The following is a 20,158-nucleotide window of genomic DNA, read 5'->3' on the forward strand; positions in this document are numbered from 1 at the left end:
GTCTCTTCCTCTCCAGCCAGGCCCCTGTGTCCTTGTGAGGGACTTCTTCTGAAGAGAAAGCACCAGTGAGCATAGGCTGGTAGGCTGCGTCCACTGAACCTGCTCAGACCTGACACAGCCCACGTTCTGCACACACAGTCCTAATGAGGGGCTCGCATCTTCCAGTGACGGAGACCAGCAGGACCTGCATGTCCCTTTTTCTACTCAGAGTGAAGAGTTTTGGCCTCATCAAGACCCCTGAGGTTAGAGGGCACCTTAAGCTCTAGCAGCCTTCGAGGGAAGGACATCGTCTTCCGAGACAATCAAGACTGAAGAATGGTCAACTAGTCAACTACAGGCTTAAGCAAACAAGGTCAGGCAGGACTCTGTTCAGAAATGCCAACGACGCTGTGGGAAAGGCTGACCTCCGAGCCGACCCTGGCTCCGACGAGGGTCAGTGGACTCCGTCTGGCCAGAGAGAAGCGGTGAGGGGAGGAGGGGAGGAGGGCAGGAGCAGCGGCCGCCCTGGCAGAGGAGCGCTGCCTGTCTTCTGGCCAATGGAGTCCGGAGACAAAGGCAAAAAGAGACGCTAAAACTCAATGTAAACATATGGCACTTTCTCTGACTCAAACCAAACACAAATTCATTTACTTGCAAATTCTTTAACAAGATGGCATTTTTCTAATGAAATTCCCATGAAAGCAAATTTCCTCTGACGATCCTGAATAATTGTACCTCGGCAATACTGTCCTGTCTTCGGAACGTGAGATTTGTCACCACAGATGTTCATTTTAAGAAAACCCATTTACTCCCAGTAACACCAACTTATTGAAGACATCAGATATGGTTCTCTGGAAACCAGATCATTTGCAGGAATCCTTGACACCTTAAAGTTCTCTGGACAGACGTGTGACTTACAAAAACTCCCCTGTCAACTTGCCAGAACTCAGTCATTCTGTGAACGGGGCTGTTCATAACATTCTTTGGCAGCTCTGTCCCTCAAGTACACAGGTGCAGGATGGCCAGAACTATGGATAATCATTCCCTCGCCCCCTTGGATGCTTCTGTCCCTAATTTAGAGACTTTGAGAGAAGGGTGACAGGTCTGTGCACAGCGAGGTGGTTCCCACTTCCAGAAAGCCACCTTTTCCTACATTCGTCCCACACTGAGCATCCACACAGCCCTCCCAGGCCCGAGGTGGGCACATGAGAAGAGTCTACACCTGCAGAGGGGCAGTCCCGCCCGCCGGGAGGGCCTCAAGCACGATAGGGACAAAGTGGCTCTGCATTGCTTCCACACTGACCTTTGCTGGTGCATTATTTCCTAATATATTGGCTTTTCCACCTTTTATAAAAACGAGAAGATTAAAAAGAGCAAAGTCAGTAATGAGCAGGATTCTCATAAATGCCCTCTAGCTGCAACCAAGATGGAAACCGCTAGATGTGCCAAAGGCAGCGACGTCTGAGCCTCAGCTGGATGCCTGCTGGGCTAACCCCACTCAGCAGTAAAGGAGAAGGAAAGTAAAGAGCACACACAATCCCGGAAGAGCCTCAGCTATTTTATCTAGAAGGTAAAGTGTACTTGGGGATTTTATGATTTTTTAAAATCTTTCTGGGCATGGCAGCCCCTCTCCCTTGATTTCCGACAACGGACAGGTTAAGTGGTGAGGAGGGAGGCCGCCATCCCCCTGCTGTGTTTGGCTTTCCTGTCTTTGAGTCTGGGCTGACTGACAGGCTGGCCCCAAAGTCCTGGGCCTGAATGAAAGCAGCACCAAGCCCCAAACAAAAGCCAGGCAACGGTCCCTGTTCCACCTTCTAGGAACGGAGCAAGATTTATAAAAGCCAAATCTCCTGGCCTTGCTTTGTTAGGCATTTGCTTCCCTCACTGAGGGGAAGGGAGGGCTTCTGTTCAAGAGAACAACTTGCCGACAGCTATAAATCCTTCATCTCCACAGAGGCCGGGCAGTTATTTGATCTAATCCTTAACAAGGTAAAGAGTAAAATGAAACACAAGAAAGATTATATTCTTACTGAAAAATACTACCGCACTGGGAGATGAGCCCCTGAGAAGCCTCCAGGTCTGCCAGCCTTGAACAAAGCCCTGCTGGGCGGGCTCCGCACCCTTAGGAGCGGGCAGCCAGCCCTGCCCAAATGCCCCATGAGTCTCCTAACTCGTTCTGCCCCTGCAGCGTGTTCTCCTTTTGCCACAAGTTCCACAGGATGGAGAGGAGGGCATCTGTATAACCAGGGGACAGGGGGCAACTGAGCATCACATAAAACGCAGACTCCCCTCCACATGGTCCCAGCTCCCAGTGAGCTACTATGGAGGTTAAAATAAGGCAGGAACCAAATCTGAGTAGCCAGGACACTCCTGACACGTTACAAGTTCTGTAGAAACACGCTGTCCATCTCCATGGGAGGATTAAACATGAACCTCAAATGGTCAAGGAATTCAATGAGGAAATAAAAAGTACAACTGCCACTAAGCAGGACTCTCCATGTAACCCAAATCCGTTTCTGTCCCTCGTACCTGCAAAATAATCCCAGCGTGAACTAAGATTTTATCACTTAATCATCTGCTTCAATAATCTATTAAGACCAAATAAATGTCTAAGTAAGTAACATTAAATATTAATCAATTTATCCCAACCCTGGAAGCCTGCTGCAGTTGTTGAACACTTACAACAGCCAAGCTCTGGGTCAAACACTGTGGGTGAACTTTTATTCAATCTTGACAAGAATCCTTTGAACGAGATGATTGTTCTGTCCATTTTATTGAGGTGAAAGAATTGTTACATGATATGCCCTGAACCCAGACCCCATCAGTATCACTCAGGAGTTAAACCAAACAGCTGAATGAAGCTAGATCTATGCTCTCAACAGAAATAAGAAGATCCTGACATATTTTATTATTCTACTATGACACCTATAAAATTCTTCCTACACTGACACTTCATAGCCCTTTAAAGTCATAAATTCATTTAATACACAACCAACTTCTATGAGGCAAGTATCACTCACCTCGAATTACAAATGAGGAAAATGAGGCCCAGAGAAGTTAAGCAACTTGCCTGAGGTCACACAGCTAGTGGGAGACAGGAGATAGGATGTGAAGTCCAAGATCCTAAGTCCTCCACTCTTGCCTCCAGGAAGTTTTCTTTAAAAATAGTCAACTAATGAAGCCGACCATAAATGCTGTTTTAGACCAAGAGTGCCAGAAAATACTTTTCTTTTGAATAACTGTTAATCTTTCTCCCAAAGACAATAAGAATAATCTGCAATGACTATGTTCCCTTGGAACTCTGGTCACATAGCATCCTTAAGCCAAAACCGGAGCAGGAATACCGTGCTGCGCCCTCTGCCCTGGTCTTGACTTTAGTTTTTTTCCTATTCCTTCATATATTATTTCAAATAAGCCTCTTTAAATCCTTTGAGGAATAATGTGTACTATAAATAACATAAACTCAATTTAAGAACAAATTCCTAAAACGTGGACAACATAAATCACATTTCATGCAGACTTTGTTCTGAAGATCTATCAGAAGGACACAGCTTCGAACAGCTGTCACTTCTGAAGTGTGCTGAGAATGCTCACATTCTTTGATAGATCCTCTTACACACCAAATATTTAAAGCATGTATAATGTGTGGTTTTGCTGGGCAGGCAGTGAGGACAGTTATGTGCAGAACTCCGAACAAGGAGGCAGGGTTAAAAAGGGCATTTCCACAAAACCATTCTTTCTTTCTTTTTTTTTTTAAAGATTTTATTTCTTTAAGAGAGAGAGAGAGATAAACCATGAGTGGGGGGAAGGGAAGAGGGAAAGGGAGAAGCAGACTCCCTGTTGAGCAGGGCATCCCAAGCGGGGCTCGATACCAGGACCCTGAGATCATGACCTGAGCCAAAACCAAGAGCCAGATGCTTAACAGACTGAGCAGACCAGGTGCCCCTCCACAGAGCCATTCTATACAAGCTCATGTTCAGCCTAGAAGGAGGGAAGCAAGCAAGGAAGGAGCCACACATTTCAGTAAGAATTTGAAGGAACAATTGGGATTTTTCTGTGGAAGTGCAGACAACCATGCACAGTCCTCCTAGGACTGAAAGAATGAGCAGCAGTGGAGGTACAGATGCTCTAGGCACCGAAATGTAGAGTTTCTAATGCTGAAAAGTTTCAGCTGAAACTTTAGAAGCCAAGCTTCTAATGCTGAAAGCAGACCTTTGTTGTGGTTTTTTAATGAATAGTAAGGAACTACTCAAGGGAAGGATGGACTCCATGCACAGCAAAAGCAACATTTTACACATGGTGAACAGAATCCCAGTCCATGGTCAGGCTACCAGCTCATTTGCACCTGAGGTGCACTGTGTGGGTTTTCAGCATGCCCCACTCCCTGCCCCCACCTCCCCGCAGGCACACACCGGTCAGCTGGTTTCTGCTGTCCTGCAAGCAGAGAGGAATGGCTCTCCACAGCGTACCCATGCCAGGGGCAAATCCCAGGGGTCTGCTAGAGCAGTAAGAAGGCAGGGTACAGACAAACCCAACCCCTTAGTTCTTATCCCCAAATCTCTCTCTACTCTAGGGTGACCTTCATGCCCATCTCCCCCCTTCCAGAGCCTGGGTTAGCCTCTCCTCCAGGGTCCTACATTACGAGGCTTTGTCCTCCCCTTATAGGGTCCTGGGTTAACCTATCCTGCCCCACTCCCAGGAGGGTCCTAAGCTATTCCCTCTTCCATACCCTCCAGGATCCTGGACTACTACCCTCATCCTGGTTTATTCCCCCCCACACCCTCTAGGGTCCTGGGTTACCCCTCTATCATGCTTTTAGGCCAAAGCCAATCAAGAACATCTACCTTTGTTTGGACTGACAAAATCTGAATTTCCACTAATCTTATGTACTCTCAAACACTAGCAGAGGAAGGAATGTCTTGACAAGGATATTCTCAAACAACAGCATGGTGAGATTCTGAGGACCTCCAAAAATGGAGTATCCTAGGTGTGCAGTAGCAAGTCACTTCACTTGTCTCAGGAGGATACATTTAGAGAAGTCCTCACCACAAATTCTCCACATGCCTCAGTGGCAATGGACAAACGCTTTTCCTTCCAGTCTGTCACCTGAAAATCTGCTCTGAGATGTCCATATATACATCAATGCCCAACTCAATGCCATAAGTTTTAAATGTACTCTAAACAGCGAACAAGTGACAGCCCTCCTCTCTTTAAAAAATGTCACGTAAAATCTGAATGAACAAAGGGTTGTTTTTTTTTAAATTAAGGTTTCATTTGTTATTAATTTGTCAGAGAGAGTGAGAGCACAAGCAGGGGGAGTGGCAGAGGGAGAAGCAGGCTCCTCCCTGAGCAGGGAGCCTGACAAGAGACACAATCCCGGGACCCTGGGATCATGACCTGAGCTGAATGATGGCAGACGCTCAACGACTGAGCCACCCAGACATCCCACAGAGGGTCATTTTTTAAAAAATTAACATATACTGTATTATTAGCCCCAGGGGTATAGCTCTGTGAATCGCCAGGTTTACACACTTCACAGCACTCACCATAGCACATACCCTCCCCAATGTCCACAACCCAACCACCCTCTCCCTACCCTCAATCCCCAGCAACCTTTAGTTTGTTTTGTGAGATTAAGAGTCTCTTATGGTTTGTCTCCCTCCCAATCCCATCTTGTTTCATTTATTCTTTTCCTACCCCCCAACCCCCCTACGCTGCATCTCCACTTCCTCATATCAGGGAGATCATATGACAGTTGTCTTTTTCTGATTGACTTATTTCGCTAAGCATAATACCCTCTAGTTCCATCCACGTCATCACAAATGGCAAGATTTCATTTCTTTTGATGGCTGCTTAGTATTCCATTGTATATATATATATATATATATATATATATATATATATATACACCACATCTTTTTTATCCATTCATCTGTTGATGGACATCGAGGTTCTTTCCATAGTTTCACTATCCACAAAGGGCCATTTTTAAGCCAACAGTAAGGCATCCTGTTTCCTGGGGTGTGTGCACCTTAGTGTAATAAGCTCAGCTGTCCATGGCCTAAGTCCACCTGCGATTCAGAGTTGAAGGTCACGCCTCCCCTGGGAGGGTGAGCAGAGCCACAAAGTGGGAAATTAAAGCAGTTTCAGGGAGAAAAGATGGCAACTTTGAAAACATCAAGGATGCAGTGCAACTCATTACTGAGCTTCATGGTCCAGCACAAAAACAGATGTGAGTAACCCCCTGCACCCAACACCAGCTGACAGGGCTAGACCTCAAATTCAAGTTCCAGAGGCAGCCAGGTCCTACCCAGAATTCTGTCCAGAATAAAGAGAACAGTGAGCCATGATTAGGACACATGCTACACCAACCTGCCCCAACCCGCCAGGAAAGGGAGGGCCCTGGAGCTGAAGAAGCTACCCAATGGACAGCAGAGGAGAGTCAGCTCTTTGAGAGGCAAATCAGGTATTAACAGCTTTGGCATTAAAAAAAACCATAGTATTTAGGGGGATCTAGGTGGCTCAGCCAGTTAAGTGTCTGCCTCCAGCTCAGGTCATGATCCCAGGGTCCTGGGACTGAGCCCCGCATCGGGCTCCCTGCTCAGCGAGGAGCCTGCTTCTTCCTCCGCTTTGTGTGCACAAGCATTCCCACTCTCTCTCTGACAAATGAAATCCTTATAAAGAAAAAGCCCATATTACTTACAATACTTAAACTTCTTTAGAAAGAGTTTACCAACCAAACTATCTTACCAACTGAAATAGCCTGAGCAACGTAAGAGAACATTTGACAGGAAGGATTTCAGTCAGACTTCTGACTTCCCTTGACAGGACAGCCCGTTGCAGAAATCAAGGAAGGGGAGCTCTGGGAGCTGTCTCCGACGCGCACAAAGCCCAGAGCCTCAGGCCTGTTGAAAGACCAGCTAGAAAGCGGTGGGAAGGGTTTCTGAGGGAACAGTGTGAGGGCACAGCACATGTGGGTGAGCAATGGAGCTGGCGGCAGAGGGAGGGAGGCATGGGGACGTGAGGGACACAAGGAGGGGCTGGCACGGGTGCTGGGTGCTATCCGCCACACCCACACCCCGTCTGGTCGCTAACAGCTATGTTCCTGCGTTTGCGAGCCAGCACCCTGCTCCACTTTCCACACGCGCACGGCGCTGCTGACTCAGACAAGAGTTTCTGAGCCAGCCCAGAATCCAGCAGGACACCACCTGTGCGATGACAGACACAAAGAAACTACAAGACTGGGGCCTCAGGAGCAAGAGGATCCTTACCTCTCCCTCTCCAGCAACAAAATTTGTCCCAAATTATTCTGCAAGGTTAATGTCACCTACCCTATAAACTATACGGTTTTGTTTTCTATAAACCCACTTGTTCACTCAGCCAGCACCCAAGTGACAAGCACCAGCCGAGGCTAGTGGCTCGAAGCCACCAGACTGGAGAGCACAGAGTGCATTTCCAACATCACAGAAAGTTCTGCTGGACAACACCAGAATCAAGAGTCGCCATTCACACAAGAGACCAGGAAACGTCTGCCGTCCTAAAGCCCACAGTTTAGGGACAACAGCCTTTGATAAATAAACAACATCAACAACTAAATATATAAATGGCTGACTTGCAAAATGTCCCAACAGAGTCGGGGTGGGGGAAGGCTCTGCTTCAAGACAGGCACATAAAATGACAAAGGCTGAAAGAGAAGGGCCTCTGTCTCCCTACAGAGCAAGAGAAAATTTGACCCAACACCCAGGGAGCAGGCTCACAGGCTTGAAAGCAGCCTGCAGCCTGGAACCACAGCTCCTCGGACAACTCGCCATGGCATGCCATCACCAGTGAGGCATCTCCCATCATTTCAGTCTGAGCTCATTCACCACAAACACAGATATGGAAACAGTAACTCGGTTGGGCTGGGACTTCGTGGGAGCCAGCAATTACTTGTCATGACTGAGGAATGCCTGAAACAGATAACAGAAGCATCTGACAGGTTGGTGTCCTGTTCCAGGCTGCCCCGAGACCATGGGCCTGAGACCATCTGGCAGCGTCTATGAATAACTCTCATGGAGCAGAGGCTCAGAGGGGCTGTGGGTAGAGGCCCCCACCAGCCCCTCCCTCCTTGGTACCTCCGTGTCTTCCGATGGGTCCCACCACCTCTCCACCTGATAGCAAGTGTGCAAGAGCTACCGAACTCTAGAGCGGGACTCTAAATGTCAACCAAACGTGAAAAGCAAATGGGCCCAGGTGTTGGTGAAAGGGAGACTTACATAAATTAAGCTCTCTGTTCTTAAAGGCAGTAGACACGTCCTATAAGTTTTCTAAAAGCTGCAGGTTTACGGCGATAAACTTTCAAATTAAACCCTGTTATTATTTTAGATGAAAGTCTTTAAAATCTATTATACTTTCAACCTCAGATAGGAACCATCCCCTTTTGTGATGACATTTAGTGACTCCAGGTCTTCAGCAGGGAGATGCTCAGGGTACAGAAAGCACATGACTGTCCCTACTCCAACCAACCCTGCCACGACTGGCCAGAGTGACCAGAAACCTCCAACAGGACTGCTGTTCCCTGGGCTCCTTCCTCTCTGGCCGTCAGCTGTCATCGCGGATGTCCTGCAGCTTCTAATCAGCAACAGGCATGAAAACAACACTTTTGCAACATAAAGGAGATACACAAGGTGCTCAATGGTCTCTCCCGGCAGCAAAGTGGGGAAGGATTTTGTGCACAGATGTAGCTGCCCCACTTCTGGAACATGGCTGTGAGAGCAGGGAGGGGCAGGGAGCTGCCATCAGCAAACAGGGCGGCACCGCTGCACAGAGAAAGGATGGGAAGGCGAGCCAAACACGGGCCAAGGAGACCCTGCCTGGTGACCCCATCGATGGGTATCCTAAAGCCAAGCTGGCCATCGCTGACTGTCTACTGAGCAGACCTGTATTAACCTCCACAGAGGTTCAAAAAGAAATGCCGAACTGCTTTATCCATATGCTTCCAGTTACGCCCGTCTCCCTCCCATGTCCCCGACAGGATCTCTCTGGGGATGCTACCCTTGGGCTGTGCCTGGAGTCCCACAAGCTCCAGTTCAGAGTGCTTGAGATGCAAAGCACCACGGACCACATTCGGGAATGATGACCAAACACAGCCAGGAAGTAAACAACTTCTTTTACTTCCGAGGGTCGTCAGCGAACAGAAACGGGTCCCGCAGTGAGGCAGTCCACATAGGGATGCTGACCTCTGGTTCACTACAAAGCCAAGTCGTGCGCTGTGACCTGGCAGGCGCCACACTGCTACCTGCCACACAATATGAAAGTGGATGGACGCTTCTCTTTTGCCAAATTACAGAGCAGCCTGTACTGCTTGAACAGGCGGAAGAAAGGCTCCACGGAATCCAGGACACTAGTTAAACCTATGCACGTTCAGCCCAAGTGTAATCAAACCCCATCTGGGCCTGTCTTCTCCCGAGGTACCACAGCGAGCTTCCTAGGCCAGTCACATGGCAGCAGCCCCAGAGAGAGGGCACCAGGAGGCTCGGGAGCGCAGGCCCGTACTCCCTGCTGGGCACTGGATGTGCTTCCCAAGTGTGAGTTAGCTGAGCAGTTCTACCCACTAGCGTTTGGCTTACTAGGAAACAACTGGGAAGCATGTGGAAATACTGCACAGGTACAGACTGAAGGCAGACACAGGCATACCTTGTTTTATTGCACTTTACTGCAGGTCACAGACACTGTGTTTTTTATAAACTGAAAGTCTGTGGTAACCTTGCCACTGAGAAAGGGTTGTTTTCCAATCACAGTTGCTTACTCCATGTCTTTGGGTGACATTTTGTAATTCCTACAATACTTAAACTTTTCCATTATTTTATTTGTTTGGTGATCTGTGATCAGTGATTATGATTCACTCAAGGCCTAGAGGATAGCTTTTTTGGGCAAAGATTATTTTTTAATCGAGGGGTGTATATTTTTAAAGACATAATGCTACCACACACTTAGCAGGCTACAGTACAATGTGAACATTTACATGGACTGGAAACCCCCAAAATTCATTTGACTCGCTTCACTGTGTTATTTGCTTTATTGTGGTGCCTGGAGCTGAACCTACAGTATCTCCAAGGTATGTATGCCACAAGCCACAGCCTGGAAATGCATTTTAACACTCTCGGTTACACCGATTCAATAACAACTCATCACCTGGAGTCTTATCTTTTGAAACCCAACTCAGTCAAATGGAAAATTTCAAAGCAGCATTATCCGCACTCATCTGACAAGTAAGTGACTCAAATCTTCATCCGGATGTACTCACCTCGGGCTTCCCTCCCACACTACAGTTCAACACGATACCCCACACACCGATGAAAAGGGATTTAGTATCTTATAATCAGGACTTTAAGTAGTTCCCCACCCCCACCCCACCCCCCACCCCGGGGTTGCAGTCCTGTCCTCCTTCTGCAAGACTGGCTGCAGCCTTCCTTGCCTAGCACCATCGATTCATCAGAACACCAGGCTGGAAGTTCCTGCCCTGCTCAGGCTGCATCATTCACAGGAAGACCAGGCTAGTTCAGATACAGAAGACTCTATCACGCAGAAACTACCATCATATTTCGGTATTTCTAGCTGAGATTCATTAGATGTTGCAGGAACTGCTAGTCTAATTCAAAAATGATTTTACTGGTGTCAAGAAAAGTTTTTACTACTCATTTGGGAAGTTTTAAAAGCTCTACACTTCAAATGCCTCGTGATAAAGTAACAATAGGACTACATGCATCCCAAGTCATTTTTAAGACAATTCAGGCCAAAACAGGGGCTAGCCCATCAAGAAAGCTGGCCCAGAACCATAATTACCTGTTTCTCCCCACAGCGCGTCAGTGCCATTGACGTCTATTTTGTGCTCCTTCTCCAGCCCCAGCAAGCACTGGACCACCTGTCAGAAGTGGCAAGGTGACTTAATGAGTTCTCAGAGCCATATGTGCTTATTATATCCCATGTATCAAAGGAGAGAGGGTGTTGTTTTTGTAACCATGATTATCTCATGCTGCACAAGGAGACAAAATATAATGAAAACTGTTTTCAAGCATAATTCATATGCTATTCACATTTTCACTTTTAGAAGAATAAAAAAAAACCTCAGTGAATTTCAGCAACATCGTTCAGGATTACTAGGCACTCAGAATTCTAATGAATTCCAACATGACCCAAATATGCCAGCCTAATCAACAAAGGACACGGGAGATGGTACAAAGTGCAGTTTCTGCATACATCGCCATGAGACAGGGAATCCGTTTTTTCACAAAGACAGAAAACAAAGCAAGATACACCTTTTCAATAAAATAAAATAAATAGTATCATCCAGATGGTTCTTCTACTGACAACATTCTTCTTCTTTTCCCTAGCTCTTTTCCTTTCTCCCTTAGCAAACAGAGCATTGGATCCCAAGTGTGCAGGCAGGAGTGCTGGCTCGTGGGGAAATGGCAGCACGTGAACCCCAAGCCAGCGCTCACCCTGTGCAACAGTGCCAGGAGGAGATCGTCACAAGGCCCTTTTCCATTCTCCCAAGCCATAGTCTTTGTGGCAGGCTGCATCACGGCCCCAATATGTCCACATCCTCTGCCTGGAAACCTGTGAATGTTACCTTATAGACAAGAGGGAATCCACAGATGTGATTATGCACCTTGACATGAGATGAGTATCCTGAATTGCCAGGTGTACATCTCACAGAGACCTGACATAATCACTCAAAAGAGGGAAAGGAGGAACCAATGTCAGAGCAAGGAGATGGGATGAGAGAAGCATAGGTTAAAGTAACACACTTTGAATACAGAGGAAGGGGCCACTACCGAAGGAATACAAGGCTTCTAGAAGCTCTAAAAAGGCAAGGAAATGTTCTCCTCTAGATCCCCCAGAAGGAACACTGGCTTTCTGACACCTGAATTTCAGCCTTCAGACCTATAGAACTGTAAGAGAATAGGTGTGTGTTATTTGAAGACATGGGAGCTTGTGGTCACTTGTTTCAACAGCATTAGCAAAGGACTATATCCTTCAAGTCTTCTGGTGAAGGAGCCCTACCCCCTTCCCGGAGACCATTCCGGGCCCCACAGAGGCTGCTTCTGCACAGCCTTCCTCCCAGCCAGCTTTGAAACAAGTTGAGTATGACAGGAGTTAAGACAATGGTCACATCTATACATGGCATTCATTGTCCTCCTTATGATGATTTTTCATACTCTGTTCCCACACAGATTTAGGGACCACTTTAAAAAGGGAAAACATCACTATTTGCAAATGTGTGTATTTAACATGCTCTCAGTGCATCTACATATATGGCAATTGAAAAAAACACATTCATAGTTTTATTTTAAAGGAATAACTATACACCCATTATATAATAACATTTAACATATTGCTATAAAATATGTATTTTTGAAATGAAATTACTACTTTTTTCCAAAAATAAAATACATAGGTAGGTTGGCTGGCATTGTTTCATATTTTTGTAAATCTTTTTTACATGTCTTAAGACAGCTGCATTCTCTTGTATTCCTGCACTTGTTGTGATATATCGTGCTGGCTTAAGTACACTATCTACCTGTACTTTTAATGTTTTAAATGCCACAATTAAGCCAGCTTTCAGTCCATACACATGTGTGCACATGACCGTGTGTCTGCCCTTGTGTCTTAAATGCCAGAAAGCCAGCCAGCCAGCTGGCTTTGGCTTCGCACCCAAATTTACTATAAATCATTGTGGTTTAGGATCTTACCAAATATTGGCAACTCTAATTGCCTGAAAGCAATAAAGAGTGAGAAAGAGGTAGAAGAGAACAGGTAAAAGGTTATTAAGTCCCAGACCCACGGGTCTGGAGATGACAATTAAATCCTCAAAGGGAGAAATACCAGCACCTACCAAAAATAAGAGCTCTATTTAACTACTCCACGAAGCTTTCCTTCAGTGCAGGGACTACGAATGACAAACATTCTCACATGCTAGAACTTTCAAGTCCTATTTTTAAAAATGCTTCAAATACTCACCAACAATTTTAGAATTAGCATTCCACGTGATTATTTTTAAACCATCACAAGGACAAAAGAATGAATCAAAGGGAAAAACTGGAAGACAGCAGGGCCGGTGAGTAAACGTACAACAGAGGAGGAACTGGGACACTAACAAGGAGCAGAGAAGGAGTACCGTGCGGGCCCGCTCCTCACCGACCCTGGTGCAGAGCACGCATGCGCACTGAGACCCTGGATTCGGGGGTCTCTCCCGGGAAGGGTGGGACACCAGCCCAAGGTCTGAACACGCGGTCAAGCCAACTGCCATTTCTTGAAATCCTCATTTCCTTTCATTCCTTATGTGCATCACAGGCTAGCAACTAGCTAAGAGGACCGGAAAAGGCACCCGACACACACCGGGCTGTGACTTCCAGTTTCCCAGGAGGGACCCCATAATGCCGACTCACCGAGCTGTGGCCCATGCTGGCCGCCGCCGTCAGCGCCTGCTGCAGGGCTTGGCTCTTCCGCAGCACGCCCGGCTGGGAAGGGCCCGCCGACCACTCACAGGTCAGCAGGTACCGGAGAATGTCGCCGTGGCCCCTCAGTGCGCTGTGCACCAGGGCGCACTGGCCTTTCTTATCCAAGTGGTCCACCTGGGGGGCAGGAGAAGGGCCCGGTTTAGTATCACCTCCCCTCAGAGATCACGGGTGCACCCCAAATGAAGTGCACAAACCCCATCCCATGGCAGGTGCTTGTGGGGTTCCCATTCCAAGGCAACTTTCTCTAGAGCACTGACTCTCCATTTGAATGAATTTCTTGTAGTGAATGGACCCCAGGCCACTGGGACCCTTTGTAGATCTAGCAATCACTTCCTGGCTTTCCAGCAAATGACTTTAGAGCTCCAAGTTCTCTGGGAGACATGGGTAAGGACACAGACCAAAACCTCAGCCAAAGCCCTGGCCTTCCCAATGCTGGTCGCATGAGTGGAACACTCTAAGTCTGCTTTGACAAGCTAGGATTTGGGGAAATAAAGCAGTTGAGTCACTGAACCAGGAGAGCAGCAAAAGGCAGGGATCTGGAAAAACCCAGCTATGAACAGGAAAGAGAAGCAAGGGGCCCTGAAGGTTATGTAACTGGGGAAGGAGGTCATGTACAGTCAGGTGAGCTAGGACGAGTTAGCAGGTAAAGTGGGGGGCTCAAAGCCAGGAAGGTCAGCTCGCCACAAGGTCAGTGTCTAAGGGCGGCTTACCTCCTAAAGGTCCAAGAGGCCACAGACGATGTGTCATTCCCTATCTAATCCCAGAAATACTGCACTTGAAAGGAGCTCAGGGTCTGCCCTCACCCCCTTGCAGATTCTGGGGACACTCTGCACCCCCACCAGAAAGCTCTGCAGGAGTCCCCTGAATGCCACCCAATCTCCTCCTGTAGGGCTGTCAGCTGTGCTGGGAAGGGCCGGCCAGCCTCGGAATAAAGGCGCCACAGTTTAGATGCAAAAATGAAGGAACCCACTACTTCACTGCCAGCACTCTCCTTCTTCCGGGAGCTAAAGTTCATTTGTCCCAAATGTTGTATTTTGGAGGGGAAAACAAAAAGGCTCCACAGTTACTGTAAGCCTAATAAATGTCTTTTTGGTGAAACTTAATTCACCATAAGGACAAATATCAGCAATTTATTTCTATTGCACACACCCACCCCAACGAAATGCTTATAGTAAACCTATATAGTTTACTGTGAGCTTGGCACTGTTCTCATTTAATCTCTTCACATTGATGACCCTAGAGTAACTTACTTAATAACATGGCTACATTTACTTAATGCTCACACAGCAGCCCTGTGGTAGATCCTGTTGTCATACTCATTATACAGATGGGAAGCCCGAGGCACACAGGCTCCACAGGGTGTCCAGTATCCTCTCTGGCAGGTGGAGAAATGGGGATTCCGGCTGTCCGGCTCCTGTGCCACATGCTCAAGCATGTGGCTTCTAAGACCCACAGGACTCATTTGATTGTTTAAAAAAAGAGACATGAGGGACGCCTGGGTGGCTCCGTCGGTGAAGCATCTGCCTTCCGCTCAGGTCATGATCCCAGGGTTCTGGGTTTGAGCCTGGTGCATTGGGCTCCTTGCTCAGTGGGGAGCCTCTATCTCTCTCTCCCTCTGCCCCTCCCCTGGTTCACGTTCACTAGCTGTCTGACAAAATCTTTAAAAAAAAAAAAGAGAGAGAGAGACATGCAATGAAATGGGGTAGGCAGAAGAGAGGGAAAAAAATCAAACATCTAAAATCTTTTCAATGAATCCAGCGCTGTGTTACAATGTGTGACTGAGCTCTAGGTCACCATCTCCAGGCTTTTGGAAGGATGACTCCCCTGCTCCTGCAGCCAGTGGCCAGGGGTGTTCTTGGTATCTGCCTCGTCTTGGACAGTATGAAGAAGAGTTCAGAGCTTATGAGCAAAACAAAGGACCCTCTCTCCCCACCAAGGCTGCGCCCCGAGCACCACCCTCAGGCTCCGCCTGACACAGGCTGCTCACCCTTTCTTTTTGTGTGGCAATTTCTATCTGTTGCAATTCGACAAAGCAGAGAGGCTGGCCCAGCTGAGGATAATTCTAATAAGGCTCTGAAGACATCACCCCAGCCCCACCCACTGGGGAATGCCACGGCTTACCCTGGCACCCTTCTTGGTCAGCAGACACACCAGCTTCATATGGCCAGCAGCTGCGGCATAGCAGAGGGCGGTCATGCCATTCTCCGACGTTCCCTCCAGGCAGGCACCAAATTCCAGGAGCAGAGTGACCACCTCCTCATGGCCGAGGTGGGACTGGACGCACAGGATTGGGGCGTTATTTAACACTTCTGTCCTGTAGTTCACGTTGGCCCCTCCCAAAATCAGGAGACGGCTCACCTGTTGATTGATGTCCCCCAACAAGATTAATTTTTCACATAAATATCAGTCACAATAGCATGTGCAGAGAGGGGCAGCATCTGTACTTTAATCCGGGGCCCTCAAGCTAGAGTGTGCAACAATATGACCCGAAACGCAAAGACCGTGTCCTTTCTTGGCGGTGGAAATCTAAAATGGCAGCTGCTGTGGAAAACTGTGTGGACCTTCCTCTAGAAGCAATCCTACTTCTGGGACTATATCCAGTGGAAAGGAAATCAGGATCTCAAAGACATATCTGCACCCCCGGGATCACTGCAGCACTCTTCACAGTAGCCAAGAGATGGAAGCTAATTAAAATGTCTCTGGACTCATGAATGGAGAAACAGAAGTGGTGCCTACATACAATGGAGTATTATCCAGCCTTTATTTTTTTTTAAACCTTTTTTTTTTTTTTAAAGATTTTATTTATTTATCAGAGAGAGAGAGAGCGAGCGAGCACAGGCAGACAGAATGGCAGGCAGAGGCAGAGGGAGAAGCAGGCTCCCTGCGGAGCAAGGAGCCCGATATGGGACTCAATCCCAGGATGCTGGGATCATGACCTGAGCCGAAGGCAGCTGCTTAACCAACTGAACCACCCAGGCGTCCCATTATCCAGCCTTTAAAGAAAGGCAATCCAGGGGTGCCTGGGTGGCTCAGTTGGTCAAGCAGCTGCCTTCGGCTCAGGTTGTAATCCCAGGGTCCTAGGATCGAGACCTACATCAGGCTCCTTGCTCAACAGAGAGCCTGCTTTTCCCTCTCCTTCTGCGTGCTCTGTTTCTCAAATAAATAAATAAAATCTTTAAAAAAAGAAAAAGGGAAGGCAATCCTGTCACATACTGTACCATGGATGAACCTTGAGGACATGAGACTAAGTGAAAAAAAAAAAAAAAAAAAAAGCTGGTCACAACAAGAAAAGACAAACACTAATGTCCCCTTACATGGGCTGCCTAGAGAAGTGAAATCCAGAGAGACAGAAGTAGAATGGCGGTTACCAGGGGGTACGGGGAGGGGAAAACAAGTTGTTTAGTGAGCGCAGGGTTTTACTTTTGTGATGAAAAAGTTCAGGAGATCTATTGTACAATAACAGGAGTACACCTAACACTACCAGGCTTTTGGAATTCTGTACTTAAAAAGAGTTAAGACAGTAAATTTCATGGTTTTTTTAAACTGAAGTAAAAAAACCACAAAAACCTTTTATTTAAAAAGTATATTTAAAATGCACATCTTCAGGTCCCACCCCCAGATCTCTGACTCAGTAGGTCTGCAGGAGGGCCTGAGACTGTGCATTTTTAATGAGTTTTCCCAGATGATATGGATGCTGTTGGTCAGCAGACCACACTTTGAAAAATCACTGCTTAATCTAAATAAAAACAGAAAATTCATTTTTCTGACAGGTAAACAATCATCACAGGATTAAATAATTAACAGTGAGCTACTAAAGCCGAAAATAACGGCAAATACTCTTTTCTTTACAAAAAAGCATCCCTAAAAGAAAAAGTACAATACATTAAAATGTTCATGTGCCTCTGGGACTGTCAGCCACAGAAGACTCCCAGAAAATCACCAGCTTTTTCTACTAATTACTACATCCACCACACACTAAACTTGCTGTGAGACTTTCAGAAAATTACTCAATCTCTCTCTGCTTCAGGGGTCTCCTAAGAAAACAATAGTATGCCATCCCATCTTACCCCATAGGGACTCTGCTAACAATGTTGTACGTCTAGTACGTCCTTGCTGGGTTCCTTGCAAGACTTTATCTGGAAGGTATGCACTTAGAGGCAGAGCTCTCCTAAAGATATCTGTCACCAACCCACAGTTCATCTGTTTCTTGGGAAAAACATTTCCTTTGCTGGTGTGATGCTACTGGTATTTTTACCACTTAACCCCCAATCGGTCTGTGGCTCTGTCCCTAGCCCACAGTTCCTAACCTCACTGCACACGGAAACCCCCTGGGAGCTTCAGAGTTTCCAATGTATGAGGCCCACACTTGGAGATTCTGACTTGGCCATGGTATCAAGAGCTCCCAAGGGATTCTAGTTGGCAGCCGGGGCTGTAAACACATCAGGTGATAAATGCAGCTGCAAAGCACGGGCCTGCTCGGAGCCAGGCACCCTTCCAGCTGTGAGATTTGAGACAGGCTACCAATTGTCTCCAGCCTTCACATCCTCTTTGGAAAAACGGACACAAGAGTTTCATTTCTCTGACTTGTTGCAAAGATTAAAAATGAGCATGCCTCACACACAGCCCTAGCATCCTCTAAGTGCTAAATAAATATTAATTGCTATTGTCAGTCACCTTCCACAGACTCTTTAGAAGGGACAAGACCCCAGGTGCCTGGCAATCCAGAGGTCCACCTAACAGCGCCTGCCCCATCACTAGCACAGAGCAGCAGGGAGATCTCCTGCTTACTGGGGAGAGGAGATATAGCACCTCCTGTAATAGGCACTGGGAAGGTACATCCAGAAGTTCTCAGGGGCCTACAGCAGAGTCTCAGTTTCCTGAGAGTAGGCAAAACCTAATAAAAAGAACTCACTTAACCATCATTAAAAAGAAAACCACCAGTCCAAAATGGATGGTGTTACTTGGGCCAGCCCAAGTCACCAAACCGGGGCTTAATACCTAAGCCCTTAGTTTCTCCTCCAGAAACTAAGTCTTTATTTTTTTTTTTTTAAGATTGTATTTATTTATTTGACAGACAAAGATCACAAGTAGGCAGAGAGGCAGGCAGAGAGAGATGGAGAAGCAGGCTCCCCCCGAGCAGAGAGCCCGATGCGGGACTCGATCCCAGGATCCTGGGATCATGACCTAAACTAAAGGCAGAGGCTTTAATCCACTGAGCCACCCAGGTGCCCCAGAAACTAAGTCTTAATCTGTCAATCTGGAATTTTCTGATCAGCATTAGTGAGGTCATCTGTCATAGGAGCCTTCTCTACCTGCCGTAGGAAGATGGAAAATGAGATATCTGCAAACAAGACCCCTCTTACCCCCAAGCGTTTGCCTTCAGCTCAGGGCTCAGGTAGTGATCCCAGGGTCCCGGGATTGAGTCAGCAGGGAGTCTCTACTTCTCAGGGAGCCTGCTTCTCCCTCTCCCTGCCACTCCCCCTACTGTGCAGGCTCTTGCTGTCAAAATAAATTTTAAAAATCTTAAAAAAAAAAAAAAAGATGCCCTGCCCTTTCCCCTACGGGAAAGTGACCTTGCCTGGAACAATCTTTTCTTTACTTTTGCTTATAACTTTCCTCCCCCACTCTCCTTCCTCTGAAAACCTGCCATTTTGTACAACTCCTCCATGCGCCCCTCTGCTCACTAGATGGGATGCTGACCCATTCATGAATCCCTTAATAGAGCCAATTAGATCTTCATATTTCCTTTGGTTAAATTTTGTTTTTTACTATCACACAAGAGATGCCAGATGTTCTTCCAAAAGTGGTAACATCTTGATGAGGTTTCGGATCGGCGTAAGACCGGTTCTTTGGTCACCTCCTATTTGACAGGTGAGAAAACAGAGGCTCCGAGGGGAAAGGCACAGATCAGCTCTGGGCACAAAGCTCATTACTGTTGTGGTCCAGTAGCGGCTGCGGCAGCTCTAGCTAAGATTACTCCGCATTCAAGGAAGGGACTTAATGGTTCATCCTATACACTAATTCCTAACCCCATGGAATTTTCCTCTTCCTTCCGACCACATAAGCTCTCCCTGCCTAACATTTGGAAATGGAAATATTATCTATAAGCGTCTGGTTTCATGAATGGAAGAAAATTAAAAAGGGGTTTAAAGAAAACAGGCAAACCAATGAGATCATGAAAAACCAGAAGAGGCACCAGAGTTCCAGTTTTCCCAGTATCCCACAGGTTCAGACCAACAGAACCCCTTTAAATGAGTATTGCCTACTGTCATGCAGAATATGACCAGACCCTTTGCATCAGGGCAAGTCCGGCCAAAGTCCAAGCCTAATTCCCATCTCCCCCCCTCCCTCTGCCTTCAGCCAGAAGAATCACAGCCTCAATTCTCCCAGTTCATGGCTCTGGGAAGCCCACGGCTGGCTGCCACTCTGATGGCCACGTGAGCAAAACAACCCGCCAGGCGGGTGCCTAGAAGCGCTGGCAGCCAGGACCCAGTGGGCCGGCATGACCCCGGCCTGCAAGGGGAGACTACGCTGTTAGAAATCACTAGCATGCCAGTAAAATTAAAACTCATCTACCAAGCAATCATTCTGGAGCAAGTCACTTTAATTTACCAAAGTGGCAAACTGCAATTATTGCTCAAAATGACATTCATTCCTGTATGACAACATTTAATACT

At 47.1% G+C, this 20,158-nt stretch overlaps 1 protein-coding gene across 14 annotated transcripts in view; it reads right to left on the reverse strand.

Annotated features, from left to right (window-relative positions):
* Positions 1 to 20,158, reverse strand: part of TANC1 (tetratricopeptide repeat, ankyrin repeat and coiled-coil containing 1) — a 230,335-nt gene that overhangs the window by 17,550 nt on the left and 192,627 nt on the right. For all 14 annotated transcript variants that reach the window (XM_004743905.3, XM_013051963.2, XM_045066600.1 and 11 more), the window contains 3 exons: positions 15,603 to 15,839; positions 13,410 to 13,595; positions 10,804 to 10,882 (listed from right to left, as the gene is read on the reverse strand). In XM_004743905.3, coding sequence (XP_004743962.1) covers positions 10,804 to 10,882; positions 13,410 to 13,595; positions 15,603 to 15,839 — 502 coding nt within the window. The remainder of the gene's footprint in view (positions 1 to 10,803; positions 10,883 to 13,409; positions 13,596 to 15,602; positions 15,840 to 20,158) is intronic.

The sequence above is a fragment of the Mustela putorius genome, unplaced genomic scaffold (genome assembly GCF_011764305.1).
Source record: "Mustela putorius furo isolate JIRA1106 unplaced genomic scaffold, ASM1176430v1.1 tig00003869_pilon_pilon_pilon, whole genome shotgun sequence".
Classification (NCBI taxonomy): Eukaryota; Metazoa; Chordata; class Mammalia; order Carnivora; family Mustelidae; genus Mustela; species Mustela putorius.